This window comes from Carex rostrata, chromosome 1 (genome assembly GCF_964058835.1).
Source record: "Carex rostrata chromosome 1, lpCarRost1.2, whole genome shotgun sequence".
Classification (NCBI taxonomy): domain Eukaryota; kingdom Viridiplantae; phylum Streptophyta; class Magnoliopsida; order Poales; family Cyperaceae; genus Carex; species Carex rostrata.
In genome coordinates this window covers 5164955-5181919 of record NC_135918.1, presented here as the reverse complement: position 1 = coordinate 5181919, position 16965 = coordinate 5164955, and the positions used below count along the sequence as shown (strand labels likewise).

General features: G+C 33.6%; 1 protein-coding gene and 1 long non-coding RNA gene across 2 annotated transcripts; one reads left to right on the top strand and one right to left on the bottom strand.

The window, feature by feature from the left end:
- Positions 1–397: 397 nt before the first annotated feature.
- Positions 398–904, top strand: LOC144555490 (uncharacterized). Its single transcript, XR_013512053.1, has 3 exons — positions 398–500; positions 639–698; positions 818–904. It is a non-coding gene; the product is annotated as an uncharacterized LOC144555490 (long non-coding RNA).
- An 8265-nt stretch (positions 905–9169) lies between these two features.
- LOC144553734 (stilbene synthase 4-like) lies at positions 9170–11128 on the bottom strand. Its single transcript, XM_078301940.1, has 2 exons — positions 10915–11128; positions 9170–10235 (listed from the first exon to the last, which is right to left on the bottom strand). Exons 1-2 carry the CDS (start codon positions 11075–11077, stop codon positions 9244–9246), a joined length of 1155 nt encoding a protein of 384 aa, XP_078158066.1. The 5' UTR covers positions 11078–11128; the 3' UTR covers positions 9170–9243.
- Between the last annotated feature and the right edge of the window lie 5837 nt (positions 11129–16965).

Below are 16965 nucleotides of genomic sequence, written 5' to 3'. Positions count from 1 at the left end.
GCATTATGGGTCATAAATTAGGGCTAAAATTGAATATTTCATAATACACTACATAAACCTCTAAGTCTATATAAGATTCGAATCAGATACACAACTTATAGTTCCATAATTCTACTTCAACATAAAATCAAATACACATTAATCATTTATAGTTCGAAGTGCTTGCTTTCTAGAACATACCAATTCAAATGGCTGAGCGGGGTCTCATAGCAAATTTCAATTTGTTTAAATTGAAAATATTACTGCGTTGACGAAGAATTTGCAAGTAATATGTATTAGTGTTACAAAATAGGCAACTATTCTAAAAGAAAGTTTAGCTCCTGTTGTGAATGTAGTATTTACAAGTAGTATGTATTAGTGATTATGTAAGTTGTATATGACTTATTTGCTACTGTTGTGGATGTATACTAACATTAAACCTTTCGAATTGTGAAACTTAGGCTCAAGTTAACAGTTCTGGAACTGAGCAAGGTGTCATTGGGAATTTGCCTACTACTCAGGTACCACCATTAACCTATGAACTCATTTGGTATTTCTGCAATTATCATATGGCGTATTCTGACACTGTTATGGTTTTCTAGCAAAGCATTGGTAATAAAGGTACAATAACATTTTACATTGTGCATTGTTAAACTAAGGCTCAACCGAACATTTCTGGAACTGAGCAAGGTGTAACTAGGAGTTTGCCTACTTTTCAGGTACAATTAATGATCCCAATACTTAAATTGCAAAATTAATTATTTTGAGGGTGTACATGCAAAATCCCTCATAAATATAACATGCTGTCTCTATATATGTGGTAATTGGTAATACATAGGGTCTTCCTTTTCCAATGCAACCAAATCAGAGAGACTCGTTTCAAGCACTATTGAATCAAGCTCCACTTGGAAATAGAGAAATTGCAAGGGATGACGAATGGTGGGCCAATTTACCTACAAACTGAACCATGCCTTATAGTGTGCCAGAAAGTTTAGATTTTTGTGAATTTACAAGGTAGCATATCAGCAAGGTGAATGGGTCTTGCGTAACTTATTATGTGAATTTTTGTTAACTCATGGTATAGTGGGTATATTTTGGGTAGCGTATTATGTGAATTTTTGTTAACTCATAGCATAGTGTGTATATTTTGTTTATATTAGCAATGTTCAAGCACACAATACTGTGTTGTAAAGGGTTTTCCACCTTATTTTGATACAATGTGTTGATTATGCTATGTTAATGATTATGCTTATTAAATGCTTTGCAATCTCTTTTCTCAATGTGTTTTCTATCGATTTGTAAGACGTGTTCTCAGTTTGAATGGGAATTGGGGATTGTAAAGGAATACTGGGTTGGTACCGGGAGGATTGTCCAATGAAAGCATTCTGGTACCAAAAATAGGAGGCTAGTAATTCCAGGGGTATATCTATGGAAAAAATGGACGGGCCCATTCAAATAATAGCGCCAATTTCTGACCAGGTGGGGCCCACTTTCGCTGGTCATGGATATGCTGGGGTGGGTCCCCCGTAAACTACCCTTGAAAATACTCTAGTGGGTCCCCCGTATGATACCCTTGGAAATACTCAAGTGGGTCCCAGTGGTGTCACCCTTGGAAATGTTCAGGTGGGACCCACGTTCACTCCTCTTGGAAATAATCTGGTGGGCCCCACGATGCTCCCTTAAAAATAATGCAGACGGTAGCCAAGTTTGAAAGTATTTCCAATGACCCTTTTTTCAAGGGTAGTCCCTTGAAAAAAACCAGAAAAGAGTATTTCCAACGGTCCCCTTGGAAATACATACTATTTGCAAGGAGGGTATTATCAACGGTAGTTTTTTCAAGGGTAGCGCTTGAAAATGGTGATTTTTGGGCTTCTTTCAAGGGAAAACCCTTGGAAATAGCCATTTTCGGGAGCATGAAAAAAGTGTGAATTCTAGTAGTGTTGGTAGGGGTGTCAATGAAACCCTTTTGGCCGTTTACCCGATCCATACCGTATTCGATAAGATGGGTATGAGTAATGTGTTTTTTTCGTCAGCTTATTGGATATGGGTATGGATAAGAATTTTTTTACGTTAGCTAAACGGATAAGGGTACGGATAAAGGCTATTTCGTACCCGTTACTCTATATGGTAATTATATAAAATATAATAATATGATAATATTTGAGCAATAATTAGTGAGTACTTGTGTTATTTAGGAGTAGAACTAGGGTGCTCTTAAGCTTACCAAAGTTTTGGTGAGCTTAACTCTAAAACTCATCAAATCGATTTCAAATGACAAATCCGAACCGTTGAAACCCGCCTACCTTATGTGTGATGCATCTACATGTGAAATTTTTAAACATTCGAATTAATTTAGTATAAAGTCAAGCGGTCAAAAATGTCCAAAAAATGAATGCACTAAAATTAATTTATTAACCTTCTAATTTTGACCGCTTGACTTTATACTAAATTAATTCGAATGTTTAAAAATTTCACATGTAGATGCATCACACGTAAGGTAGGCGGGTTTCAACGGTTCGGATTTGTCGTTTGAAATCGATTTGATGAGTTTTAGAGTTAAGCTCACCAAAACTTTGGTGAGCTTAAGAGCACCCTAGTTCTACTTGTTATTCAGTATATTGTTTTTGTTGTAAGAAAAATATTAAACATATTACTTTTATTTCTATGTCTTGTTCTTTAATTAAACAATTAAATTTGTTGGAAGATATATATATATATATATATATTTTGAATTATCTTGTTTTATAAAAAATATAATTTAGTTGAAATTAATTGCACATTAATTTTAATTTAATTTTTTTTATTAATAATATTATTGCATATGTGCGAAATAAATGAGTTTTGATACTCTATTTGTAAAATATAACAAAACTAATTATTATAGTAGGATTATTCGTTATTCACCCGCTACCTTTTCGTTACCCGATAATTTTAATGGATAAGAGTAGGGTAGAGTAAGATTAAATTTTAATGGGTAAGGGTAGGATATGGATACGTTCATTTTTAGTGGGTGTGAATATGAAAATGCTTCCACCCTACTTGTATCTAGGCCTGCTAATGGGCCGGATCCAACCCAAAACCCAGCTCGGCTCAATCAACATTCATTAAAGGTCCGGCTCGGACTTGGCTCAAATATGAAGAAAATAGCTCGACTCAACTCGGCCCATTCGCTCGGCTCGGCCCGAACTCAGCTCGGCCCGAAATGAGCTCAGCCAGAAACTCGGCTTAAATGCAGAGATTTAGATCAAAAGCTGAAGTCGCTGGGCCTTTCATTCTCTGTCCATGACGTCAATAAATAATTTACGGGATCAGAATTTCGAATTTTTGTATGGGACCAGAATTTTATTACATTCCATATAATTTTCTATATCATTTACAAATAATTTATATAAATAAAAAATTCTGCTCCATAACGTCAATAAAATTTGCCAACTCTTTCATTCTCTGTCCTACCATCACATCCGATTTTCTCCATATTTAAATTTTTTTATCAGAGCATGACTTTGAAATAGTAAATATAATTGATTTGGTTCAAAATAAACATATCAAATTGGTTACATCCCAAAGCAAACATATCATCATTTCGTTTTTAAAAGTTTCAAACATAAACCCAAGAATCTTACGAGCATGTCAAATTCGAACTCGGATCAAATATTACAGAATTAAAAGCATCACCTTCTCTAATCTAAGATGATCCAAAACAACAAACGACAACAAAATATTTGAAATCTTAAGCCAAAACAGAACATCAAATAGAATCAGACATTTAACTTTCTTAAGAAAATGAACTTTTGCAAGTCAGTCCACAAAGCATAAAAAACTAAAGCTGCTCGAACCGTCATCTTTTTCAATTGCCAGGTGATTTTCTTTTTCCAAATCAGCACTTCAAAAATATCATATCACTCGCTGATCCTGTGACATTTTATAAAAGAGCAGGCTTTAACTTAAGTTAATTCTTTCTAACGAAAAAGAATAAATGTGATTTATGTAAGGACAATAATTTATGTAATTTAAGTATACATAAGACACCATTATCACAAGGGATCCTTGTGATACTAATGACATATGTGGTAAATCTTTTTCAATTGACAAAAATGCCCCTAAGTTTGCATTCAGTGGCTGCACTTCACTAAATTAATATAATATATATAGTTGTATACCACAACATAAGGAATGCAATATGAAAAGATATAAATAAAGTATCAGGTTTATAGAAATGAAGAATAGTGAACAGACAACAAACAGATATCAGGTTTATATATTCTTCAATAATAATAAAATATCTCGTCATACAAAAGTTAATAGCAAAGAATTGAACTGTCAGGACTAGAAGAAGACTACATGAGTTTGGAATTTACTATTTTTGTGGCCAATGATTCGTTATTTATTACGCACAAAGCTTGCCAATGATTCGGAAGTTGAAGAAATATAATATTATTCCATGAAACAATGTGTCAAACTGTCAACAATGGTAATCATTATTCTATGTGAGGGTCGGATATTATATTACCAGTATTCTTTAAATTACCAGTATAAGCTGCTTACCAGTATAAGAACTGAGGTCATCATTTACTGTTAAAGTTTCAATTTTCAGACAAATACAATTACCAGTATAAGAAAAAATTGAAATAAATCTCAAATATAGGCCATTGTGCTTAATGGATTGCATTCAAATCAAGTTAGAAAAAACTAAAATAGGAAAATCAAGGGCAACTTAGTGAGATACCAGTTGGAGAGAGAGAGAGCGAGGCCTGTGCGCGAGAGGGAGACGATGAGGAGGCTAGAAACTTGGGAATGAAGCGGAGGGAGACAGTGCTTGGGACGCCGCGACAGGGAGAAGATGTGGCGAGATCGGCGAACTCGACAGGGAGGAGAACGCGATTAGGGAGGAGCTCGATAGAGAGACTCAATGGGCGAGCTCAAAAGAGAAGAGAAGGAAGACTCAATGGGCGGCCCGGCTCGGATCAGATCGACTCGGTTAGGGAAATGCTTTTCAATTTCGTGTTTGAGCTGAGTTTGGACTCAACTCGAATTGAGCTCAGCTTAATTCGGCTCATTCAAGAGCCCAGCTCATAGCCCATGAGCCGGCCCGGATCGTTTAGCAGACCTACCTGTATCGTACCCATTGACACCCCTAGTTGTTGGAAATGAAAAAGAAAAAAAATTCTCTCTAAATGGCACCATTGCTAAATACCCCCCATAACGTATAGAAATTTGTACGTGCAACTAAATATGTTTTCCTTCTCTTTCTTTCTTTTTGTTTCATATTTTCCTACTTTCCTTAAACCCTAACAATGTAATAGTAATTTAAATTAACTATTTGAGTAATTTATAAATCTCTCCTAAGAAATTGAATGTTGTACAAAAGATAGACTTCGATTAGAGCCTAAGTCACCGCACTAGGGGTGCAAACGGATCAGATATTATCCAACCGTATCCGGATCCGTATCTGTGTCCCAAAATTAGATACAGATATCCGATATTTGAATACCCGTGTGAATATAGATACAAATATGGTTTTAAATTTTAATTATCCGTATCTGAATAGTAGATATATATTATATAGTTTAATATATATTATGAAAAATATTATATTATTCACTATTATGAAAAAAAAGATATTTGATTCGTATGTGTTTAATATCCAATTCGTATTTGTATCCGAAAAATAAAGACAGATACGGAATATAATTTTATCACTATCTGGTAAGTATCCGTTCCGTTTTGCACCCCTATGCCGCACTGATTGTGATTAATTTGGTTAAATATTGAAAGAAACAGAAATTAGTTGCAACTTGCAACTCAGTAATGCTACATACCTCCAAAATATTAGGGGGGGGTTTGGTTTGCGCTATAGTCTATTCCAGGGAATAGAGGGATTCTAGAGAATATATTATTATCATGTTTAATTTGTACATGACTATCACTTCAGTATTCTAAAAAAAATTTCATTATCATATTTGGTTCGCACATAACTATTACAAAGGCTATCAATATGTCTCTTCACCGCTCTTGACACTAAATCATACGAATAACAAAATAAATTCATTACGTGATATGTGATATGAGTATATATAGGAGTGAAAATGGAGCGGATACGGAGCGGATAATGCTCCGTGTCATTAAAATTATGAGAAAGTTATAACATAACAAGTATTTTAATATTTGTGAATTAAATAGATAATTTCATTTTGTGGAGATCGTTTATTGTCATGTGATTGGATTTATTTTTTTAATTTTTATTTTGTGGAGATCGTTTATTGTCAAGTGATTGAATTAATTTTTTTAAATAGAATCTTCCACATAATTCATTTTATTTCTACCGACATTACCAAAGTTATTTTTGGACTCTAGATTATAGGGAATGCACTAATATACAAAATTCTAGAATTTATATACTACCGACTTTGACTTTGGTTCATAATGTTTCTTGAAAAAGCTAGAAATATTTGGGCCTTGAGCCTTGGGCCCGACTTGATTTTCTTCAAAATTTATTTTGCCGATCAATTTTTTTGTATCCTCTATTTACTCCCTCTTGATATGAAATTATGTGTAGCTCCTTCACGTAAATTTCTTTATCAAGGTAGTCATTTTGGAATGTCAATTTAACATTAGATTGATATGATAGCCACTTCTTGGACGTTGCAAGCCTTCTCATCTGAATATATGTCTTCCAGTAATTGATGCCGAATTCTTGTTTGAAGCCTTTCGTTATCAACCTTTTTGTAGTTTTCAACTTCATTGTCAGAATTTAACTTTATCTTGTAGATTAATTTATCACCAATGACTTCACGATCTTTTGGTCGATCTACAACCTTCCGAGTGTTGTTCTTGTCAATCATTTGCATTTTTTTTCTTCATCGCCTTTGTCCAATTTTCTTGCTTCTCGGCTTCTTCATGATTTTGAGGTTCAAATATTGAAAAATTGAATGACTCGTAACTTTTGGATAAAGATCTTACTTGCCTGAGGGATGACTCTAATATATTTGAATCTTCTTTAGTTGTTGGACTGGCACTCTAGCTTAAACCTGGACTTGGCCGGAATTTTTGTCTTGTACTTTACTCTTCTTGGTGTGTATCACCTTTCTCTCATGACTCGATCACCTCATTTCTTAGAGCCAAATGAGGAGCGTAGCTTATGTGGAGTGGGAAGCTTCCAGACTTCTCCATTTGTATTCTTGTTATTATTTGATTTTTATTTCTTCGGTTGAAAATTTTGGAGCCTCCATCTTCAAAATGAACTGCATACCCATTCTTCACTAATTGCCCCACGCTTAGCAGGTTTTGTTTTAGGTCCGGAACCAACAGTACATCTCGGATAAATTTTGGACCCATCTTGGTTTGTACAACAATACTTCCCTGGCCTTTTGCTTTAACAATTGAGCCATTTTTCATACGTACCTCTGTCTCATCCGAAGTATCGATGTGTTGAAATAATTCGTGATTTTCAGTCATATGATTTGTGCAACCATTGTCAAGGAACTAGATATCGCATTTCTCTTCTTTGGCTGAGTGGCACGCATAGAAAATATTTTCGTGACTCTCATTTTCTTCTATGAAGTTTGCTCGGTTGTTAATCCTTGATTTGCACATTCGTGCTATGTGACCGATCTTCTTGCATTTGTTGCATCTCTTTGTCGACCAGATGTACTATGGTTCGACCTTTTGTGTATATCACACAATAAATTTGAATAACTCAAACCTGGTGCTTTCTCCTTTTGCGTCGACTGCTTTTCTGTATCTTGTCACGGACCGCCATCGCCTTGGTTATTTTTTTGATTCGTGGGGTTATATTGTGGTCTGAAGCTTAGCTTGGAGTGTAATGCATCCTCTACCAAATTTACTTCGCATTGGAGTTTTCTCTCTTCGTGAGACTCCAAGGAGCTCATCAATTGTTGAATCGAAAGCTTGATAGATCTTTCAATTATTTTATCGCAATAACGATATAGTCGTACTTGTCAGTGAGGCTGATTAATATTTTCTCGACTACCTTCTGATCGGAGATGTCTTCTCCATACGCCCGCATCTGGTTGACAATTTCGACAACTCACGAGAAGTACTCCTTGATCTTCTCGGCATCCTTCATTTGGAGATTTTGAAATTGTCTTCTTAATGTTTGTAGCTTCACCGTTTTCACCTTTTTCGAGCCTTCAAACTCCTCTCTCAAAATCTTCCATGCTTTCTTGGATGAAATTGTTCCACTTATTCGTGGAAATAGACTTTCGATAACACATTGTTGAATTAGAAACAAGGCCTTAGCATCCTTCATTTGTTATTGTTGCTGCTCCCGTTGGCGCTGTAAAACCTTATTCGACGACATCCCACAATCCCTGCGAGAGTAGCAGTGTCCGCATCTTGATCTTCCACATGGCATAATTTTCTCACCATCGACTGTGCCATAGTTACGTCCATACTAATTGAAGACATCATGCTTCTTCTATTATCCGAACGTCCTTGTCTACTTCACTAATTTTTACTCAAACCTAAAGCTCTGATATCAAATGTTGAAAATTATAATCAGATTGTGGATGGTATAAGAGAGGAGTTTATATAATATAATTTCTTTTATTTAATTGAATAGAATTTACAGGTAAAGACTCAATCACGCCTCACTATCTGATTCACTCATTCACCTCTGATGGCATACATGGGCTCTATTTATATCCATACATGTCGGTGATAGAATCTTCAACATAATTCATTTTATTTCTACCGACATTAGCAAAGTTAGTTTTGGACTCTAGATTATAAGGAATGCACTAATCTACAAAATTCTAGAATTTATATACTACCGACTTTGACTTTGGTTCATAATGTTTCTTGAAAAAGCTAGAAGAAGTATTTGGGCCTTGGTTTTAACAGTCAGTCTAGCCTTCTCCAAGCATAATTTTCCTTGAAAGGTGTGTAGAAGATAAAATGTGTGTCGATAGACTAATTAGTTATTATCTTCCATAATAACAATCAGAAGGCATGCTTACTGACAGTTTAGGTTCTATGAATTCAGAAAATTAATTGTAAACAATAGCAGTATAGCACATGTGTATGTAGATCTTTGAATGAATTGAAACCAATTACATAAAAATTTAATCAAATATCTGGATAGAATAAGCTCATCAAAGGAAAACACAAATACCATAAACAATACATTAATGAAAGATGATATTTCAAACCCTACAGGACTGGTAAAAAGAATAATGAATGACGGAGAAGATATTTTGACTAGTCAAACAACTTTTTTATACTTGGGCCTGCAGATGTTGCTGTTTAGATAGGAACAGAACGTAAAACGACTGTCTCAATGCTGAGGCCAGGCCCGAAGCCAAGAAGAACCCCATATTCGAGCCCATCCCCTGTGGTCAACTTGCCTTCCTTGGCTGACTCTTTGCGTAACTCATCTAGAATAAACAGGACAGTTGGGCTCGACAAGTTTCCATATTCACTCAGGATCTTCCTTGACAGGCGCAATTTATCCTTATCGAGCTTGAGTTTTGCCTCTACTTGATTCAAAATTGCAGGCCCCCCTGGATGAGAAACCCAGAAAAGGGAATTCCAATCTGTAATACCTAGTGGCGAGAATGCTTCGAGAAGACATCCTTCGATGTTTGCGGATATGTGTTTCGGTATTGTAGGTGACAAAAAGATGAGGTTGCCTACCTCGCGAAGTTGCATCCCGAGCTCCTCCATTGTGTTTAGAATCATAGTCTCTCTTGCAGAAACAATTTCATACAGTGGACGCTCAACTTCCAAGTCCGGATCTGCACCGACTATAACAGCAGCAGCTCCGTCAGCAAACAATGCTTGGGAAACAAGGAAGTCAGCATAAGCTTCAGCAGGACCACGAAATGCATGGAGGATGTTCTCAGAAGTGATTATAAGAACACGTGCACCTCGGTTGTTCTCGGCAAGGTCCTTGGCCAGACGTAGAGTACTTGCGCCAGCATGGCATCCTTGGTAGTAAAGCATGACACGCTTGACAGTTCGAGATAGGCCGAGAAGGTGTACAAGTCTGGCATCAGCGCCAGGGCAGTCGGCACCACTATTAGTGGCAACTATAAGGTGCGTGATCTTGGAGACAGGCTGGCCCCACTCCTTGATGGCTGCCAGAGCTGCCTCTTTTCCCAGTTTTGGCACTTCCTCTACTAGAATGTCCAGTCGGTCATCCAAAGATGGTTCCATGCTGGCAGCAATGTTTGGGTGCTCCTTCAGCGTCTCTTCTGTTGCATAAAGGTATTTGCTTTGAATTGTGGTTGCCTTGCCTGGAGTAAATCGAAAAACCGTAGAGTAAATATTTAATTGGGATCATGCATGTCATTGATTTGAAGTACTGAAACTTTCACGGACTGTCTTGATTATGTTGCATTTAGTAAATTGGAAATTGTATCTTGGAAGCAGAACAGACCTAAATAGAAAATACCATACTAATTAAAGCAAACATATGTATAGATGTTAGCATTGGCAGTGTATATATTTTTCGATTCGTAATGTAGTCTGAAAATAAAACAAACAAGTTATTAATTTGTTTTTGTATTCGGGGTGTTGAACGTTTAATGGATGTCCTCAATTAAATGGATTAGTATCTAGTACGGAATCTTGTGTTTAATTATTGTTATTTGTATATACAACTACAAATAATTGCTTTAGAACAGCAATGGGTTCATGTTGTGCGGCCACTTCTGCTACACTCGTTAAGATATATAATTTTGCTTAAACAACCCAGAAGGCCAGAATATAATATTAATTGTGGTATACAGCCCTGCAGTAATTTGTATATAAGAAAGATTGATTATTCCAATACGCAGGCTCTTTAGATTTTTTTTAAGCTTATATTTTCTTCTTTTTACTAATGTCTCAACCCAATGACAGTTATCATGCATGTTTGCTGCTGGTGCTGTAAAAAAGAGATAGCAAATGAAATATAAATGAAGGGACACTTACAAATCTTGGCAAACTTCTTCTGGAGCTCAGTCAAGTGCTCTGTGTTGGTGAACCTGAAGTAATTGTCAATCATATAATCTACAGAGATCTTTTGGGATGGAACTGCAGTGCCTACTGCAAGCACAATAGCAAAGCCTTTAGACCGTTGCTGCACAAGATCCATCTTGAAAACTTTTTTTTTGTTAGCTGTATGAATTGGCTAAGTTGGTAGGATTGCTAAAGAAAGAGAAGGTTTTTGTACTTGTGGAAAATGAAAGGAGGGAGAAGCCTTAAATAGAACAAAGATTGGCACTCGAGGAATTATAAAATTTGGAAACTGTGTGCAATTTTATTGATTTTAAATTACTCTAAAAATATATTTTTGAATTGTTTCAATTTTTTTGGCTATTATTGATATGGCCGGCTGTTCTGATGGAAAGCAGTTATTGCAGTATGCTTTTATTTAAGAACATTTTGGAAAGTGAAACAACTAGCTTACTAGCAACTCAAATCTTGACAATTTAACAATCTGAGATAATGATTAGCTCAGTTTCCTCTTTTGACTTCTTGATTAAATTTCCGTTGGTTTGAAATCTGGATACCAAACCAGACAGAATATTTTATTCATAGTAATTATAAAATTAAGATGTATGGAAATAGATAGAATACTTCGTTTTCAACCAATATAGTAAGATCATCAGTACAGATCACACGATCCAACTTTTTATGGATGGTGGACATTGATAACGATCCATCTTTTATTTTTATTTTTTTTAAAACTTAATTAGATTGTAGTTTTAAACCGTTTTACAAAAAAAGAAAAAAAAGATGGATCGTTATCAATGCCCACGATTCATAAAATGTGGATCGTGATCCGTGCTGACGATCTTATTATATTAGTTGAAAATGAGATACTCTACATTTTTTTTATAATTACTATGAATAAAAAATTCCCAACCAGGCAAGCAACTTTAATTGTGACTTTGACTTTCCTGGTGCATACCAATCAAGTAACGTCAATTGAATACGTAAGGGTGGTTGCATAGCATTCAAATTAACATCTCTGGCAAAAATAAGATTTTTTTTTTTTAAAAAAAAAAAAAAAACAATCGACTAAGCTGTGTCCATCTAGCTGATTAAGATTAGAAATTGATTCTTGAGTTTTTCCTATCATTAAATACAGATAAAAGCTTTTCATGCAGGGTTTTCTAAACCAATTAAAGCCTACAAAACTCATCAATAAATGAAATTATGAACAATGGCTAGACCCTTACTAAAAAAAAATACAGAGAATAAATATGTTGTTTTTTTAAAATAGTTATTCTAAATGAAAATCTATCGCTATTAATAAGAATATTTATCTAAAAACTTCTGGGCTGTCTTCTCCTTCCAATTAATTATTCAATAGATCTTTGTTATTTTTCTTTGTTGAATGTTTTGTGCATTCAGAAACATTAGCCTGCATACCCCTCTTTTTTTTTTTTTTTTTTTAATTGAAAGCTTGATAGTCTGTGTATCATGGAATAACTAGATTCTTTTTTTTTTTTGAAATTGCTTGGCAAGTTAAAGTGGATATCAAATAAAATTTACGTAAAAAAGATTCAATTAACTTTTCTCAAATAATTAAGAATATATTCCTTGTAATTTATTAATTTGTTTAAGTTGTCAGGAACAATGATTTTTCCGTATGAGAGGTCACAAATTTGAAATCTGAATAAGAATTCTAGATATTAAACAGTTGGATAATTTTGATCCCAACTTTCCTAAAAAAAAAAAAATGGGAGTGCCTAACTATCCCCAGTTCATTTTTCCTCATTCATCCCCCAAGCATTAATTATCTGGGGATTGCACATTGACTGGGGGCCACTAACTATTGAATCCGTATCCTCTCCGGTATTGCAGAGGATCACCCTCACTTTACGGTTTGAGATTAAATTTTAACCGGTTTGGTATTTGGGCCGTAGTAGGGGGCAGTATTTTTGGACTTTGAATTTGTGCCAAGTTAAAAGGAACGGTTCAGATCTAGTAATTGTAGAAGATTCCCTTATCAGGTATTGGAGAGAATGTGAATTCCTAACTACTTGGGGGTACTGCTTAATATTTGATAGATTTTACAACTGGCGAGCAAATATGGATATCTACAAATGTTAATATATAATATATCAAGTATTCATATCTAAGATACCAAGTTTTCCGAAAAAAACTAGACATATCATCACACACTTATCTTTTACACGTTTTAGAGTTGGGTTTATCTTTCTTCGTCAATCTTGCCAATATTTCTGACGATCTGTGAAATTTTTTACGAATCTAAAACCACGACGCCTTCTATTCAATTTTCTCTTTCAAATAAGATCGATGATAATAGACTTTCAGATTGTCCGTCGTGCAAGTATTCATACCTCATCGTGCAAATATTCATAAATCGTCGAGCAAGTATTCATACTTTGTAATGCAAGTATTCATATCTAAGATACCAAGTATTTCTAGAAAAATTGACATATCAACTTTGTTTTTTCTCTCTCATCACACACCTATCTTTTACACATTTTTAGAGGTGAGTTTTTTTTTCCGTTTAATCTCGCTCATATTTCTGACGATATGTGAAGAATGATGTGAATATAAAATCATGAACATCTTCTACGTAATTTTTTCATTCAAATGAGATTCATGATGAACTATTTATCTTTAAAATGTCAAGTAATCATACTTACGTACTAAAGTGTGAATATTAATTATGTAAATTATTTATGAGAAACTCACAGATGTGTCGATCTTGAGAATTAACTACCTGAGACCACTACTTACCTAGGGACTACTCGGGGAGAGGGGAGGGGACCATAGACATCGCTTGAAAGTGACACAAACCACATGAGGAAAACCAAAGACAAGTGAATGCATAGAACCATCGCAAGTTCTAGCGCTATAATTGTTATAAACAATATTAATCTCTAAAATATCAAGTATTTATACTTGTGCATTAAAGAATGAATATTTATGTTGTAAAATATTCTTGAGAAACTGCCAAACGTGCTACAGACATTAACTACATGGAGGGACCACTACCTATATGGGGGGACTGCAAACGTCGCTTGAAAGCAACATAGACCATATGCGGAAAAACGACAGCTATGAGGACTGCAAACGTCACTTGAAAGCGACAGAGACAGAGACCATAAGCGCAAAGTGGATGCGTAACCACCACACAATCACCCGCACAAGTATTAACATATAATATATCAAGTATTCATATCTAAGATATCAAATATTTATTTAACAAAATAGACATGCATCAATTATTTTATTATATCTCTTTCATCACATTCTCATATTTTACACGTTTTTAGATGTGAGTTTATTTTTTCTTCGTTTAATATCGCCCATATTTCTGATGATCTGTGAAGAATTTTGCGAATCTAAAATCACGAACGTCTTCTATACAATTTTCTCTTTCAAATGAGATCCATGATAAAGTACTTTCTAGTTCTTCATCGATCAAGTATTTATATCTCATATTGCAAATATTTTTACATAAGATATCAAGTATTTATAAAAAAAAAACTGAACATATCAACTTTCTTTTTCCTCTCTCATCATACACCCATCTTTTACATATAGAGGTGAATTTTTTTGTTTGTTTAATATCATCCATATTTCTGACGATTTGTGAGAAATTTTGAGAATCGAAAATCATAAACGTCTTCTACATAATTTTATCTTTCAAATGAGATCCATGATAAAGTAATTTCGGATACTCCGTCGCATCCTCTGCGAAAAAAAAAAAAAACGCTGTATAAGATTAAAACGGTTGTATAAGATTAAAACGGTTGTTCAAAGTAAGACCTAGTAATTAACAAGCAAAATATGTGTTTCCCCCCTAATTAAACTCGACCTTCTAGTATTATTTGCAGTAATGTTTTTGTGATTTTAATTTTTTATCACCTGAGATAACCCAGAGCCAATAATTGAACCTGATCATGCAAAAAATTGCAATTCCCTGAAACAACTACATGTGATATAAATGTAATTAAGGCTACATTTCATGAAAAAGATTGAAATTTAATCTTCCATATAAGGAGTTCTTTTTGTACTACTTTCAACAAATTTGCAGGAATCATGAAAAATAACAAAACCGTAATTGCACAAGTTGGTTTTAGAAATCAGATAAATTAAAGGGGCACATGCTTATGAAGTCATCATAAAACATGATCCAATGTACCCAGCACACGCGCCAGGCTCTGAAAGTCATTTATTCCCGATGGAGACTAATTATTTTTTTTTGTTTTTTTCTTAGAATGAGAGATTGAACTGAGTGGGCGAACGATTTGTCAGTTTGATCAGTTAAAGAGTAGTTAATGAGTTTGGGGATGAATGGAGGATAGAAGACGGAAAAAGAAATAATTACTCTTTTAATTAATATATCTTTTGCTAATTTATTGCATGCACATGGACATGGGTGCACCATTTTTGAAATATGCAACGCCCAACTAAATTTCCTGCTATATATGGGTAAACACTAAATGCAAGGAAGGACCTACGCATAGAGGTCTGCTATCGGGTAGGGGCAGGGCGGGCCGGGTATACCCGGGCACGGGTAGAGGTCGGGCACGGGTATCACAGGTAGACGGGTATCTCGAGTATTTTTTTCAAAAACCGTGCCCTACCCGTCCTACACCTGTGCCCGTTGTACCCTTGAGGGGCAGGGCGGTCCGGTCCGGTCCTTTTTTTTCTGTTTTTTTTAACAGTGTCGTATAAATATTATTACGTGTTTATAATTCGACTTTTAAAATCTGAATAGTTCAATATCAAATAGTATATATATATATACAAAATTATCAAGTCACATTTTTATAATTCCTACATAAATAAAATTTGTAACTTATATATAAAAATTATTCTTGCGAAAATTTGTATGTTTATCCGGGTAGGGCGAAAATTTGTATTTATTTATTTCTATACCCGAGTCATTTTATTTTATTTTCAAATTCTCATTCTAATTATATAGTTTCATAATTTATTTATATCTCAAAATTTTTAGTTTACATTTTAAATTGATAATATATTTTCTAAACGTTCATTTTAAATTGATAATATATTTTCTAAACGTTCATTTATTTTTAATTGGTACAATAAAATATAAATAAAAAATATCTTAAATAAATTACTTTAAAACAATAAAATATAAAAAAAAATTTCTTAAATCAATTACTTTTAAAATAATTATGAATTATTTTAAAGAAATAGATTAAAAAATAAAAGTTACCCTCCTCCTTTATTCCGGGCTTGGGACCGGCTATGTAAAATAACATAGGCGGAGTTCTAACTTTTTTTATTGTTAGTAATTCTTCTTTAAAACGAATAATTTAAAAACTAATTGGATCGTCTGAAATTTATAATTTAAAAAATAATTATAAAGATTAAAAGATGTTAGAAATTTATACCGACACCACCTATCTAGAAGTTCTCATTCCTATACCATTCTTCGCTCTCTTCCTAAACATAAATTAATTAACATATTTTCAAAAATAAATGTAATCTATTTAAAAATAAATCTAACATGTACAAAAATAAATCTAACATTTATCAAAATAAATCTAACATTTACAAAAATAAATCTAACCTTTACAAAGTAAATCTAAGATATTTAAAAATAAATCTAACATTTACAAAAATAAATCTAACAAACAGAAATAAAAAAACAGAAATAAAAAAACAGAATTTAAAAAACAGAATTTAAAAAACAAAAATTAAAAAACAAAAATAAATATAACATATTTTTTTAAACCTATGCAAAATAAATACGAATTTTAAAAATAAAACCTAACATCAAAACAAATCTAAAAATTAAAAAACAGAAAATAAATCTAGTCTATTTAAAAATAAATCTAACATTTTCAAAAATAAATCTAACCTATTTAAAAATAAATCTAACATTTACAAAAATAAATCTAACCTATTCAAAATAAATCTGACATTTTTAAAAATAAATCTAATGTAACATTTTTAAAATAAAATCTAATGTAACATATTCACAAAAATAAATCTAACATCTTTTTTTAACCTATTAAAAAT

What these genes read in the sequence shown, in the direction of transcription:
- LOC144553734 (XM_078301940.1), bottom strand. Translation starts at nt 11,077, where the DNA reads ATGGATCTTGTGCAGCAACGGTCTAAAGGCTTTGCTATTGTGCTTGCA. An exon ending in GAAGAAGTTTGCCAAGATTT is followed by an intron (nt 10,236 to 10,914) that starts GTAAGTGTCCCT and finishes GATTTACTCCAG; the next exon opens with GCAAGGCAACCACAATTCAA.